The 16,305-nt window shown below is 38.5% G+C and overlaps 1 protein-coding gene across 1 annotated transcript in view; it reads left to right on the top strand.

Moving 5' to 3' along the window:
* Positions 1-805: 805 nt before the first annotated feature.
* LOC122422380 (rho GTPase-activating protein 20-like) overlaps positions 806-16,305 on the top strand; it is a 480,282-nt gene continuing 464,782 nt past the window's right edge. The window contains exons 1-4 of the mRNA XM_043438870.1: positions 806-1,145; positions 4,531-4,640; positions 5,159-5,345; positions 6,541-6,679. Of these exons, the coding sequence (XP_043294805.1) occupies positions 987-1,145; positions 4,531-4,640; positions 5,159-5,345; positions 6,541-6,679 (595 nt within the window). The 5' untranslated portion in view covers positions 806-986. The remainder of the gene's footprint in view (positions 1,146-4,530; positions 4,641-5,158; positions 5,346-6,540; positions 6,680-16,305) is intronic.

The following is a 16,305-nucleotide window of genomic DNA, read 5'->3' as shown; positions in this document are numbered from 1 at the left end:
ATTTGATTTGTAACTCAAGTGTTTAAGCATAAAGTACTCATCCTCTGGCAAAAAATGAATCATTTGAGCCTGACAGAATGTGTCAAAAGAAAGTCACAGAGTTTGGACTGTGCTTTATCAAATTAGTGTATTGAACTGTAAGCATTGACACTTGTTCACTGTCCACTATCTCTCCAAGCACTACACTAGATGCAGGGAATTTTATGGTAGATATGAAGAAATTTGTCATCCAAGTTATGTGCTAGCACTACCCCAGACCTGTGTCTTTCACAGAAAATTTAGGGGGCAGCTATGATTATCATCACCCCCACTTCATAAATGAAAAAAGAGCCTCACCCAAGTATGTGCTATGCCTAAAGTCACACAGTGGATAAGTAGCAGAACAGATTCCACATTCCTTGAGAAACCTGGCTCCAATATCTGTTATCTCTCTACTCTGCAGACAGCAGAGGATATTAAAATACAGAAAAAGGAACTAGAAAGGCTGATGAGAAAGAAATGTGGTCGGAGAAGGAGGAGAGGCATATTGAGCCTGATTTTGAGGGGAGGGAATACAGGAAATAGGAATGAATGGGGTGGACAGTCCCTGAAAGGGGAATACACAAATGGAGCATGAATATGGCAAAAAGATTTCCACACTTAGGGAAGAGCATCTATAACAGGGAATAATGAGAAAGGAGCGGTGAAGGAGGAGAGGGTGAATCTACAAAGGCCTCAAAGCAGAGACGTTTAACACGGTAAATTCATTAAACGGAAAAACTGATTACACAAGTGTTTAAAATGTTTCAGGTATGAATGCCAAATCGATTGTTGGGTAGAAAATATATTTAGAGACACTGAAGAAAAAATTTCAAATTGACTTCGGTCCAGTTCTAGCACTGTACCCACATACACCACAGCTCTGTCAAAAGAGGAGCAAGCTTGTGCTCTGGGCTTGTAGGTATGAAACGTCCCATACTTTTCTTTTCTTTCCTTCCCTATAGAATATGCTTTCCTTCATCAATGAAAACGGGCCGTTTACAGAAGGCATCTTCGGAAAATCAGGCAAAATACAATCATGCAAAGCCCTAAAGAAGAAACTAAACTCTGGGGACAAAGTGAACTTGGATGATGAATCCATTTTTGTGGTAGCATCCACCTTAAAGGTAAGGAAAGTTTGAGCCTTATCCACACACAGAGGAAACCTTAAGCTGTATGACTGGTCCTTCATTATGACCGCCCAAGAAACATAAGAGGCGTAAGAAAGGAAGGATTTGAAAAAGTGAAAAACACTTCACAAAGCCAAAATTGAAGGAAGGTACCCCAAATACAATAAGCCCCATATATTAGATATTTTCCTTTTTCATTGCACATCTTGACTCCTGAACACTCCATGCAAAAGAATAATAATAAATTTCGAAATACACACTTACACATAGAGTGTTTACCAAAACAAGCTTCCTGCTTTTGATGACTTCCTCATCATCTTTTAACGAAGGCAGCATTTCCAAAATAAAATTTACATTAAGCTTTTGGAAATAGTTAACAGAAGTAACTTCCCAAGGGGCTCAGACAGTAAAGAATCCGCCTGCAATGTGGGAGACCTGGGTTCAATTCCTGGGTTGGAAGGATCCCTGGAAAAGGGACTGGAATACCGACTCCAGTAGTCTTGCTTGGAGAATCCCATGTAGAGAGGAGTCCGGCAGGCTATATAGTCCATGGGGTGGCACAGAGTCAGACACGGCTGAAGCAACTCAGCATGGATGCAAGACAGATGGTTACTAACTGTGGTAAACTCGTGTGTGTGTGTGTGTGTGTGTGTGTGTGTGTGTGTGTGTGTGTGTGTGTGTGTGTTAGTCGCCTAGTCGCGTCTGACTCTCTGTGATCCCATGGACTGTAGCCCACCAGGCCCCTTGGTCCATGGGATTCTCCAGGCAAGAATACTAGAGTGGGCTGCCATGCCCTTCTCCAGGAGATCTTCCTGATTCAGGGATCGAACCTGCATCCCTTGCATCTCCTGCATTGGCAGGCAGGTTCTTTATCACTAGCACCACCTGGGAAGCCCATTTGTCTTACAGTGAATCGAAAAACGCTTAGTGAGGCCACCAAATTCTCTGATCATTTCACCATCCTTCCTTCCCCTGTCTCTCAATGCCTTTTACTTTAAAATTAGAGTAGGGATGACTCCACCATTTATTCCTCCTTTGATCTCTCTTACCATCTTCAACACCCTTTGTTAATATTTGTATGTTTAACCCACCACCCAAGGTTACAGTTACATGGTAACCAGTTTTTATTACATGCCTCATCTTATAAATCTTATTTTTAAAGTGAGTGCAACAGTCAAAATCAGTTTGGAATTTTGAAAATTCAATAGATTCATACAAAAAATAGACTGAGTTTGAAATGATACAGCTAAATCACAAGTGTATAGTTAAATTTATACCAGGGTAATAATAGAACAGTAAAAAAATTTAATCAATTCATCTTGATACTTGTTAGCAGCTATGAACAAAGATATATTGATGTAGTAATAACTACAGACAGGTTATTAAAATTACCTTAGAAACTAAACATATGGTCTTTCCTTGTCCCCTATTAATGTTCGATTGTATGATAACAGCAACACTGCAGATACCACTTAGAGCTGACCCCTACTGCACGTGCACCATAATAACACACACTAGGTGTGCAAACAGCAAGTAGAGCGCTACCCTCTGTAAGGTGCACCCTGGGGACTGATTTGAGTTCTGAGCAAGATTTACTAGGCTCTTGCCTATTTCCATGCTCTAAGCACAGACTAGTAAGAGGGTGGCTACTTATGGGTACAGGTCTGACACAATCCCAAAGTGTTCTTTTCCTAAAGTTGATTGATCTTGGTGGGGAATCAGACTTTGCAACCTCAGCCTTGATAATACCATATGACAGAGCCACCACAGAGTTGGTCTAAATCAGAAATGAATACATAGACAGAACCACATTGAGTTTTCCACTAAACTGTCTATAAACAGAGATCCAATAGCAAATACCCACAGCATATTCTGCATGAGTCATGTCCTGGCTTAACCATACTCAGTCTCACCAATCGATTCTACAGCACAGGGTCCAGGAGAGAGAAGAGACACACTCTCCAAGTGCATGTAGTTTGGTACACAAGGCAAAGGCCTGCTGCGCACTCCCAGACTCCCAGAAGCCAAAGCCAGCTGAGGTGGTCGAATGGCGTCACCAACTCGACGGACATGAATTTGAGCAAGACCCAGGTGTTGGTGATGGACAGGAAAGCCTGGTGTGCTGCAGTCCATGGGGTCCCAAAGAGTAGGACACGACTGAACGACTGAACGGAAATGGAGTGCTTCCTCCTTCCAAATGTACTGTGGGCACTCCATAAAAAGCATAGTGAAAACCTAATGACCATGATTGGGTACTGTATACCAATTACAAGAAAAAGTATGAGAGGACTGCGACTTTGTACATTATCTTTGTACTCTGTCCTCAGTACTCAAAAGAGTGCCTGGCACAAACAGCAGCTCAATAAGTACTCAAACAAGTGAACACTGACTGCATTATAATCACGACAGTTGCCCAGAAACATTGCCTGAACAAGATACTATTAAGAGAAGTCAGGCTCTATATTAAGACCAGTGGAAGCAAGTTGTGCCTTTGAAACTGGCAAGGCAATACAATCATTTCCCCTCAGTCTTGCACAACAGTTTACAACTTCATCTATTTTAATAGGCCCCATTCTATGATACTAAGACTTGTTCATCAGTGATGAACTTTCCAGGCCTCCACTTAGGAAGCTTACATTTGCATTTTCTATCCCACAGGTGTGAAGTTGCAATGTATCTAAATTCTCAGTTTCCTCTTTGGGGAGGATATATTCCATTCAGAGAGTTGTAAGGGTAACATGTTGTTTACCCTTTGGGGCTTTTGATTTATTTCTAACACCTGCTGCTTAAAAGTCTGTAGGACTGAACTTTTATATGGTTTAAAAAAAAAAAAAAGAAGGAGAAAGACTGAAGCTATTATCAGACTAGCTTTTTCCCAAAGAGCACATATACCTCAAGTCTTCTCTTAATATGTGTATAAGAGCATGTAGGGGTGTACTTTTGTTTGTTTTATTTCAGAACTTCTCTTTCTTGAATTCAGAGCAAGCACTGTGTCTTAAGTAAACAAACAAAATGGGTATGTGCATTTCTTTTCAAGAAACTAACAGGATTTAGGATGAGTTATCACCAGACCTTGCCAGTTTGTACGAATGTGCTAACATGAACACAAAGAGTAAGTTCCAGGTGATCGAAGGAGCTTTAGCTTCATTCTCACTACAGCCCAAACTCTACTTTTATGCGGCTAATTTTAGTTGGGGAAAATCCAACCAGTACTTCTGGATGTGCAAGGCTGTGGAGAATCACAGCCAAGCTCTGTGTGAATCAGTCTGCGTGGCTATGAAGGAACCACGGACTGAACTGAATTTGTCAACTAAATATTTTCTTTGCAACTTCTCCATTGAATTTATCATAAGACTAATATATATTTTTTGATCTATATAAGGATTTTCTTCGAAATATTCCAGGAGGCATATTTTCAGCCACTCTCTATGATAAATGGCTTGATGTTATTGATCAAGGGAATGAGGAGGAGAAAATAACTGCGACCCAGAGGTAATGATGCAATTTTCTCAACTCTGAGAAAATACAACCAACATACTCTTAGGAAAATATCAGCTTATAGTTTACAGCTGTGTCCACTAAAATAATGACCAGTATCAAACGGTTTCACTTGATCATACCCCTGGAAGCCAGTTTGAAAAGAGATGCATGCCTTATTGGTGACATTGTAATTGGTGTTTTTCTGCTAATCTTATTAATATGGAATGCTTGACCATTTTACACCTTCTGAATACACGAAATCGTTGGAGATGAAATCCATTGGTCTAAAAAGAGATGATAAAGAACCAATCTGCCAGCGGTATGATCTTAAATACAAACACATAACTAACCAGAGCAGTTCTTACTGGCTCAGGAATTAAACTCGGTGAAACATTTTTGTGTGCATTCATGCCTGGAACTGTGAGAATGGACTGTGGACATGGTATAAAAAGAAGTACTTTGTTCTCTGTATTTCCACTTACTGAGCAAAATGACTCGCCTTATTGATAAGTGCCTTTTTCCATCATTAGGCTTCTAGACCAGCTGCCAAGAGCCAATGTAGTTTTTCTGCGATACCTTTTTGGAGTGTTACACAACATTGAGCAACATTCCTCATCCAATCAGATGACAGCTTATAATTTATCAGTGTGCATGACCCCAAGCATTCTTGGTCTGCTTAATTCTGGCAGCACAGCATTCGAAAACTTCACCAAGAAGGTAATGAGAGCTCTCATTTTTATGCCTTGCAGGGCAGAGTCCCCATTTTGAACCTGAAGTCTGTGGTATTAACTCTGGTGAACCAGTTGTTTAAAGTGCACATTTTAATTACACTGCCTTGGACTGGCAGAGGCCTGCTCTGGTTGGGCATGGGAAGGTGTGTTGCAACTGAGAACAGTCGAGTCACTTCTCCTTTGCCATCCAGGAGATTAAACAATAGAGAGATAAGACTAGGATGGTGTGATAGAGAAGAACCTGGCTTTGGAGTCTGAGAACCAAGATTCAACTCTCAGCCTAATCACTGAGGGGTGTACAAACCTCCAAACTATGATTTCACCATTACACAATGATGACAACACCCAATACATCTGGTCAGTCTCGGCACATCTTAGGCGGCCTGGGCAATATGAGCACCCAAGGTTCCACACATACCGGCCTCACTCTGCCAGTTCTGGCTCATTCAGGAAAATACTTGGCTTCTATTGTGTCTCTGCTAGAGGATGAGGAGGCTAGTAAAATATTTCAGAACATCCTGACAGAGCCACAACATGCCTAAGAAGATCACACCTCTTTTCCAAGCTCCCCTGGACAGCAAGTGTGAGGCAAGGCAATGCAGTTAGACAGACAGACATGTTTTCTCTCCAGATGCTTTCTTCCATCACAAACCCCGCCACCCCACACAGAAACCTCTGCTACCCACGTTTCAGATAGTTCTTCACTGAAGTGAATTTCAACATTTGTGTTGCATTTGATGCTTTATCAAGTTTAATGAGATGCTATATATAAATTCTATCTCAAGAAAACTAGAGAAAAGTTCAATAAAAATAAATAAAACTTAACAAGAAAATATACATTTTTGTCCCAAACATCCTATGTAGGCTACTTAAAAATCATCCTAGTGTTAAGCATGTAGCAATCATTACAAAATTTTAGCTATCAGACTAGGCCACATATTATAACTTTAGTCCACCGACGAAAAGAATTTTAAAATTTGTGCCCAAAGTACTCTTGAAAGGATTAGTTATTTCTTAGAAAAAGCTGATGCATATATAATATATATATATTTTTTAAATCAAGTGAATTTTTCTGACTTCTTTTGCATTTTTTGTGAGAGCCAAGATTCATGTCTGAAATGTGATTTACTATTAGGCCATATGTACAGTAATACCCCATTTTTTGCCCCTCTGTGTTACAGATTTCTTTCATACAATTTCTCATTGAAAACTGTCTCAAGATATTTGGAGAAGATATCACGTCTCTCTTTGGACCGAAGTCAGTGAGTTGTGATAACAGTGATAGCACTGACGTCACTGATAACAGTGAGAAGGTTGCAGGTACGTGAATAATGTAACTGGCTTTGATGCAAAAGACAGCAAGGCTGCCAGGGTCAATGGGAGATCTTGGAGTCCAAAGCACATTCTAAGGGCAGGAATTTCCATCCGCTCCAAGACATGGGAAGTTTCCCGCTTGTGAGATCAAAGGAAGGATAAGACTGTTCTGATTTCAAGAAGCTACTAATACAGCTTTAGAAGACATCATGGTTCAGTTCAGTTCAGTTGCTCAGTCGAGTCGGACTCTTTATGATCCCAAGGACTGCACTGACCCCAACTCCTTGGGGTCAAGGGCTGCAGCGTGCCAGGCCTCCCTGTCCATCACCAACTCCCGGAGCTTACTTAAACTCATGTCCATCGAATCAGTGATGCCATCCAACCATCTCACCCTGTCTGGTCCCCTTCTGCTCCTGCCTTCAATCTTTCCCAGCATCAGGGATTTTTCCAATGAGCTAGTTCTTTGCATCAGGTGGCCAAAGTATTGGAGTTTCGGCTTCAGCATCAGTCCTTCCAATGAACACCCAGGACTGATCTCCTTTAAGATGGACTGATTTCTTTAGAATGGACTGATTCCTTTAGGATGGACTGAGTTCTTTAGGATGTACTGATTTCTTTAGAATGGACTGATTTCTTTAGGATGTACTGATTTCTTTAGAATGAGCTGATTCCTTTAGGATGGACTGATTTCTTTAGGATGGACTGATGGACTGATTAGAAAGAACTGATTTCCTTTAGGATGAACTGGTTGAATCTCCTTGCAGTCCAAGGGACTCTCAAGAGTCTTCTCCAACACCACAGTTCAAAATGGACATCCCGTTAATATATCACATTTTGAAATTTTTAAAATAAAACTTTAAATAAAACTCATATATAAAAGACGTGCTCTGCCTGAACCTGGAGTGAGCGGCCCAGGGCACTGCCTGGTTTATTCCCCTCTCCTTCCTTTTTCTGGTCAGTGGTCCCTGAGGCACTGCAGGTTTCTAGTGCCTTTGCAATAGGTTGAAAAAAACCAGCATCACTGACAAAAAAAGGACTAATGTTAAAAATATTTTCCAGACTAGAAACTCTTGTACCAGTATTTACCAGTTGCATTAACTTTGGCCAATTATTCTAGATCAGTTTCAGTTCCCTCATCTCTAAGTTGTTAATGAAAAATACCTAAATCTTAGGATTTCTCTAAAGATTAAGATAATTGATGTAAAATAAATCTGTAAAGAAGCAATTAATAGGTCTAGTAGAAGTTCTCATGAGATTAGAGTTAGTACTACTTGAGCCTAGCTAATCGCAGCTTCCTGGTAGCAGTTCATTCTTATAAGGCAGCATTTAGCTTCAGAACCTGAGGGCATGAATCATGAGTCCCTTTATATTTTTAATACCTCTTGGTTTTATGACACTTATCTCATTGCTTTGAGGAAATCTTTACGACAATCCATTTAGATGAGTCTATGCTCAACATTCAGAAAACTGAGATCATGGCATCTGGTCCCATCACTTCATGGGAAATAGATGGGGAGACAGTGGAAACAGTGTCAGACTTTTATTTTGGGGGGCTCCAAAATCACTGCAGATGGTGATTGCAGCCATGAAATTAAAAGATGCTTACTCCTTGGAAGGAAAGTTATAACCAACCTAGATAGCATATTAAAAAGCAGAGACATTACCTTGCCAACAAAGGTCCATCTAGTCAAGGCCATGGTTTTTCCAGTGGTCATGTATGGATGTGAGAGTTGGACTGTGAGGAAAGCTGAGCACCGAAAAATTGATGCTTTTGAACTATGGTGTTGGAGAAGCCTCTTGAGAGTCCCTTGGACTGCAAGGAGATCCAACCAGTCCATCCTAAAGAAGATCAGTCCTGGGTGTTCACTGAAAGGACTGATGCTGAAGCTGAAACTCCAATACTTTGGCCACCTCATGCGAAGAGTTGACTCATTGGAAAAGACCCTGATGCTGGGAGGGATTGGGGGCAGGAGGAAAAGGGGATGACAGAGGATGAAATGGCTGGATGGCATCACCGACTAGATGGACATGAGTTTGAGTAAACTCTGGGAGTTGGTGATGGACAGGGAGGCCTGGCATGCTCCGATTCAGGGGGTTGCAAAGAGTCAGACATGACTGAGCAACTGAATACCTGAGAAACTGGGACTGAACTGAACTGATTACCTAAGAATACGTTCAAACTAAGACAACTGTTTGCTTTCATTTCATCAGTGACAACAGAACAACCTCTTGAATCCAAGCCAGTGAGAGTGACAGTGATTTACAGAAAGGCACAACTGCAGTATAATGCCATGACCTCATCAAGGATGGGTCCATCCACTGACCTGTCTACAGTTTTCTAAGTTCCTGAAGATTACAGTGCCCATAAGCACAGTTTACCCTTCCTTTTTCTTTATCTTATAATATCTCACTTGAGAACACTTTTTTACAAAACATTTGCATGATTTTGTTGAGATTGAATTAAACAATCACATCTCATTCAGAAATAAATGAATTTCCTGGCACAAGAATGAACATGAGGCACTTAAACCAAGAGAACCACTTTGGATCATTCAGTGAAAAATAAGACCTTTCAAGGTCCCAGCTTATACCATTTCAGTTTTTCTTGATCCCATATATCCATATTTGAGAAAATATTCCCCCCAAAATATCTCTTCTTTCATTCCTACCATATTATATTGCATTTTTGTACTGTACTGTACATTTTTATATCGATGCAATAAAAATAGGTTAAACCACCATTTCATTTGCTTATGATTCATTTTAACACTTCGGGAGACGCTCAACTGGCAGTTTGGGTCTCAACTAAGATCACTTACGAACCTGTAATCAGTTGGCAGCTCAGCTAGAGTAATCTATGTGTCTGCTGTTTGAAGCTGGCTCTGGGCTGATCCCCACGTCTTCAACAAGCAAACCGGCCTACTTCATATGGTAGAAGAAGAGTTGCCAACAGCAACAGGGGATTTTCAAGAGTCAATGTAGAAGAGGGCTCCACAGAAGACTACAAAGACAATGAGTTATTCACTATTTACTGAGGAACGTAAGGGAGTTCCAGAAAAACGTCTGTGTCTGCTTCACTGACTATGCTAAAGCCTTTGACTGTATCTATCCATGGTGCTCAGCTGTTTCAGTTGTGTCCAACTTTTTGCAACCCTATGGACTGTAGCTCACCAGGCTCCTCTGTTCGTGGGATTTTCCAGGCAAGAATACTGGAGTGGGTTGCCATTTCCTCCTCCAGGGGAATCTTCCTGATCCAGGGATCAAATCCATGTCTCCTGAGACTCCTGTGTTGGAGGTGGTATCTTTACCTGCTGAGCTATCGGAAGCCCTTTGACCATGTGGATCACAACAAACTATGAAAAATGCTTAAAGAGATGTGAGTACCAGACCACCTTACTTGCCTCCTGAGAAATCTGTATGCCAGTCAAGAAGCAACAGTTAGAATTGGACGTGGAACAAAAGACTGGTTCATAATTTAGAAAGGCTGTATATCATCACCCTGCTCAATTAATTGACACGCAGAGTATATCATGTGAAGTGCTGTGCCAGACAAATCACAAGTTGGAATCAAGATTTCTGGGAGAATTATCAACAACCTCAGATATGCAGATGATACCACTCTAATGGCAGCAAGTGAAGATGAACTAAAGAGGCTTTTGAAAAGGGTGAAAGAGGAGAGTGAAAAAGCTGGTTTGAAACTAACCATTAGAAAAACTAAGATCATGACATCCAGTCTCATCACTTCATGGCAAGCAGAGGGGAAAAAGTGAAAACAGTGACAGATTTTATTTTCTTGGGCTCCAAAATCACTGCAGACGGTGACTGCAGCCATGAAATTAAAAGATGCTTGCTCCTTGGAAGGAAAGCAATGACAAATCTAGATAACATATTTAAAAGCAGAGACATCACTTTACCGACAAAGGTCCATATATTCAAAGCCCTGGTTTTTCCAGTAGTCATGTATGGATGTGAAAGTTGGATCATAAAGAAGGCTGAGTGCTGAAGAATTGATGTTTTAAATTGTGGTGCTGGAGAAGACTCTTAAGAGTCTCTTGGACTGCAAGGAGATCAAGCCAATCAATCCTAAAGGAAATCAACCCTAAATATTCATTGGAAGGACTGAAGCTCCTTGGTTGCTGAAGCTCAATACACAAAGAGCCAATTCACTGGAAAAGACTCTGATGCTGGGAAAGACTGAAGGCAACAAAGGATGGCAGAGGATGAAATGGTTAGACAGCATCACCAATTCTCAGTAGTGAGATAGTGGAGGACAGAGGAACCTGGGTGCTGTAATCCATGGGGTTTCAAAGAGTTGGACACAATGAGTGAACAACAATAATACTGTAACTTACCACACATGAAAACAAAACTCAAGACAGCACAACAGTCACAAACATCCTTTTATTCATCAGCTTTTAACCCTCCATTCTTCAGACTAGCATTTCCCAAAGGGTATTAGGAAGCATGGCAGGGAATATCTTTGAAATAATAATTGATTTTTTTCCCTCAGATATTCCTTAGCTCTTCCTTTCTCCTTGTCTTAAGCTGTCTTAAGGGATAGCTAGATCATTTCCTCAGAAGAGAAGAAATTACAGAAGTATAAGAGAAAAAGAGAGCATTTCGTTGCTTACAAGTTTTGAGAACTTAGTTTCCTAGGAAACAAAAACCACGCCTGGCAGAGGGTGAAGATCTCAGTAGAGACCTCATGGGAAAAGCCTGGATTCACTAGGGGCATGGGATACACGCCACATTCCATAAGTGGAGACCAAGAGGGATTAGGGCGCCCCCACAGAGCAGTTACATAACAGGTCTAAGAAAGACGGTGCACTGTTCATTCATACAGAATTTCTCATACCTCAACATGGAGCAGATCAGTGAAGTTATTCCCATCAACATGAGAATTACAGTATGGAAGGAACAAAGAGAACCAGTGGATCTGAGTAACACATGTCTCAGGCCCATCACCTGGGACAAGAAAGCAAGTAGGACATTTCAGCAGACATCCAGCATACACAGATGATACAGTGGATACATGTCACACCTCATTCCACAATGACCTAGCTCCTTAGCATTAGTAAACTCCATAACATGGATACATTCATGGAGAAAATGGAAAGATCTTGAATTTCTGCCAATCTGGGAACAAAGGATTAAACTAGAAATAAAATGTACTATTTAAAACTATAGAACAGTACATATCTTAATATATTACAGTTTGCAGACTGAGATTGATACCAATATATATAGAATACTTGATCCATGCACTGTTTCCCTAGCAAGGGTTCCATGGTCAAATAGGTTTGGGAAATGCTGTATTTTCCTACTGGAAATCAAAATGCCCATTAACATATTAATGTCTTAGAGAAGACTCACAGTAAAGAAACTCAGTATTTTCCACATCTGACCTGAGAGATCCTTTTAGAGGAAACTTATTAATGAATGATCCTAGAAACATACATAAATAAACACTGCTCTTAACTTATCTTCTTAGGTCACAGAAGATCCTCTACAATGCAACCTGCTCCAGTAATCCATTTTTTCTTCACTATTTCTCAGTGTAGATCCTTTTCTTTAGCTAGGTCAGACACTTCACTATTTCCTGAACAAGATACACACATGTCTCTAAGTATAATTATCAACTCCTGTTTGTCTCTAAATATACACAAACTAGATAGCTACTTGGGTTCTACTCTCAGAAATTTCACAAAAGACATCTATGACCATTACAGCTCAAATTGATTGCTCTTTTATAATGCATGAACATTTGACCCCATGAGATATTGGCTCATATGTTGCTTTGCACCATCAGGAATTACACTGGTATTTTTATACATAGCTCAACAATCCAAATTCCTGAGGTAAATGATTATTCCTTGTGTTAAGTTTATATTACTTTTAATGCCTGAGTAAAAATCAACTAAAAAAGGTATAAATGAATCTGTGAAGTTTTCTTAAGAGTACAGAAATTGTACATTAATTGGTAATGACTGCAAATTTTAAAACTGAAGAGGCAGAAAACAGCACAAGTGGAATTTCAGTGAGTAGCAGTAAGACATAAGTTTTAGATATGACTTTACAGTCTTTACTGTTCATAAGTTCTGGTAGTCACTGTTTTTACTCATCTTGCAAAAATGGGATATTGGTGTGATACATTTGGGAATAATTGCATGCTTGTGTAAATTTTCTTTTAAATAGAAACAATTCCATAGCAAAAAGGGGTAAAAACATGGCTGGGCAGTTTATCTGTGAGTTTTTGAGCCAAGAAAGATACAAAAGTCCCTCAAATCTGAAAAAGAGAAATAATAGGAGGTAAAGAAAAGCTGAAAATAGTCTGTCAACTGTAACTCACAGAGGAGATTCTTGCCATGTGGAAATGGCCAATAAATGTTAGCTTTCCCCTAGGATACTCACTGAGAAAGTCAAGTTATTAATTTTAGAAAAGATCCTAGGAACTGACAAAACTATAAAAGGACCCATTTGTCTAATTTAGAATGAATAAAAGGCAATTAGATTTTCTGATATTAGTTTTTACCATACTTAGTAAGATCTGTGTAATCATCAGACAACCTTCACTTAGTGATGTAATTAAGGTTAAATATTTTCAAAGGAAAGCAAAGATACTAAGGATGAAAATCTTGATTTATTCCAGAAAGAAAGCTATTCAAAGGCTTTAAGAGGAAATGAATTATCTTTACGGTGATTAATAATTACAATATATTGACTAGTATGTTCAATTTTTTATTTCACTGCATTAGCTATATCTCATAAATTATTTTTATTTTTTAATATTTTAGTTTTTTAATTATTCAGTTAATACATGTTATAATTTTCTTTGTGAATTACTCTTTAATCCATACATTGTTTAGGCTTTTTATTTTTTCAGGTTCCCAACCCTGAAGGATTTTCATTACCATTTGTAATAGTTAATTTCTAATTTTAATAGAGTAGTGACTAGATAATACGTGAATGATTGTGATTCTTTATGACTGCAAGTATATAGTAAATTTTAAATTTTCAAATGTTGCATGCATGCTTTAGAAGTGTGTGTATTCTCTGTTGGGTTCTCTTTTGGGTACAAAGATATACATATATTTAAAATCATGCTGTATGTGTTACTCAAATCCTCTCTGTATATTCTCTAAATTAGTTTCTAAGAGAGGTGTTAAATTCTCCCATTATGATAGTAAGTTTGTCAATTTTATTTTGTAATTCTGAGTTTTTATAGCTGTTTTTTTTTGGAGGAGGATTACAGTCTACGTCCATATTAAGCATAGTAAGTTATAATTTTTATACTCTTTCCATAAATATTCTTTATTAATATTAATGCATCTGCTTTATATTCTATTTTGAATAATATTTTTATTCCAGCTCTTCTTTCGGTCCATATATGCCTGGAATATCTCTTTTGTTTTTTCTCTTTTTAAATTTTCTGTTTTAGGGTGGGTGTGCATGGATTTGGTGTGTGTGTGTTTGTGTCAGTGTCTCCTATAAACAGCATATAACTGACTTCTTTTATATCTAAGCTAGTAATTTTATTTTTCATTTAACCAGAGTCATGTAATCTATTTACATTTGTTGTCACTACAATGTGTTTTGAGTTACATCATTTTATTCCATAGTTTAGTCTCATCAGCAGTTTCCAATGGCTTCATTCGTCCTCCTCCTCCTAACTTTTCTTGGATTGGTACACTGTAGATGAGTGTTTTTCCTATTGATTTTTATTTATGCATATTAAAACTTCTCAGACATTATCTCTCTGAATATGCTGCTGTAATATTCTATTATCATTTGTTATCTTTTGCTAGCATCCCATTAAAATTCTATTAAACAAGGATTCTTGAACATCATATCTCAACTATTTTTCAATTTTTTTGTTTATGCTGCATCCTGGGTACAATTCTTAGTTCTCTCTTCCAGTTTGTTATGTCTTTAACTTTGTCCCATTCCAGAGTTCATGTTTTAAATTTTATGAGTTTTTAAGTGCTGATATATTTTCCAGGGTTACTAACTGGATCTTTTTCCTATCCTTATGATTTTATATATATATTTTAATAGAGATCATTCCTTTTCCTTTTTGATTCTGGTACCAAGAAGTAGGCTGCTGCTGTAACAATACCTAAAAATGTGGAAGGGGCTTTGCAAACTGGGTAGTGAGTAGAGGCTTTAGGAGCTTTTGAGAGACATGCTAATAAAAGCCTGAGTTGCTGTGAGGACAATATTGGTGGAACTATAGATGTTAGAGGTGATTCTAATACGGATTCAGAAAGAAAAGAGGAGAGCTTGAGAGGCAGTCTATCTTCTTAGAGAACAAACAAATAATTATGAACAGAATGTTGGTAGAAATATGGACATTCAAGGTCATTCTGGTGAAGTCTCAGATGGAAATGAAGAACATTTTGCTGGAAACTAAGAAAAGATAACCACGTGATAAAGGGCAAAGAACTTGGTTGAACCGGTGTTCTAGTTCTGTGAAAAACAGAACTTGCAAGCAATAGAAATGAGTATTTAGTTCAGCAGCAGGGATTTGCACTACTCTTGTCTTCTGGCTCACTTATCTGTTGCCCTGTATCATTCAATCTACTGTTGATTCCTTTGAATGTATTTTTTATTTCAGTTATTGTGCTCTTCACCTCTATTTGGTTGTTTGGCTCTTTGTTAAAAACTTTTAACTTCTCACTTAGTGCATCCATTCATACTGTGGAAAACAGTATGGAGGTTTCTAAAAAAAAAACTAAAAATAGAATTACCATATGACTCAGCAATCTCACTCCTGGGTACATATCTGGAAAATACAAAATTCTACTCGAAAATATACATGCACCCCAATGTTCATGGCAGTATTATTCAACTTTGAAGACACAGAAGCAACCTAAGGGTCCATTGACAGATGAATGGAATGCACATATATACAATGGAATACCACTCAGCCATAAAAAAGAATAAATTGTTGCCATTTCCAGCAGTATGGATGGACCTGGGCAGAGCTCTATGCTAAGTGAAATAAGTAAGACAAAAACACTGTATGATATCACTTATATGAGGAATCTAGTGAATAAAAGACAAAAGAAGCAGACTTAGAGATATAGAGAACAAGCCAGTGGTTACAAACTGGGAAAGGGGAAGGGCATGATAGAATAGGGGATTAAGAGGTACAAGCTTTAAGTGTAAAATAAGCTACAAGGATATATTGTACCACATGGAAATAACAGTAGATATTTTATAATAACTATAAATGGAATATAACCTTTACAAATTGTGGATTACTATATCAGACACAACATATAGCAACTATATTTTAAAAATTGGTTTTTATAATAAAATAAAATGGAATATAAAAAATGGGTTTTTAGCTGTAGAGGTTGCTCATTAAAGTTTTAAAGGAGCAGTGTGGTTCCTCCTGACTGCTTATAATAAAATGCAAGAAGAGGGAGCTGAACTGAAGAAGGAGTTGTTGAGCAAAAAGGAAGCAGCACTTGAATACTTAGAAATTTTTCAGTCTACACATTTTACAAAAAAAAAAAAAGAGTAAGCTTTTTCTAAAGAAAACACAGGGTATTTCAACCATTGAAAATAAGACTAATAGGGGTTGGAATCAAAAAATTATCCACCACCTCAGCAAAAACCAGGAATAG

This window comes from Cervus canadensis, chromosome 19 (genome assembly GCF_019320065.1).
Source record: "Cervus canadensis isolate Bull #8, Minnesota chromosome 19, ASM1932006v1, whole genome shotgun sequence".
NCBI lineage: Eukaryota > Metazoa > Chordata > Mammalia > Artiodactyla > Cervidae > Cervus > Cervus canadensis.
The sequence above is the reverse complement of the archived record's forward strand: the minus strand, read 5'-3'. Positions and strand labels throughout refer to the sequence as shown.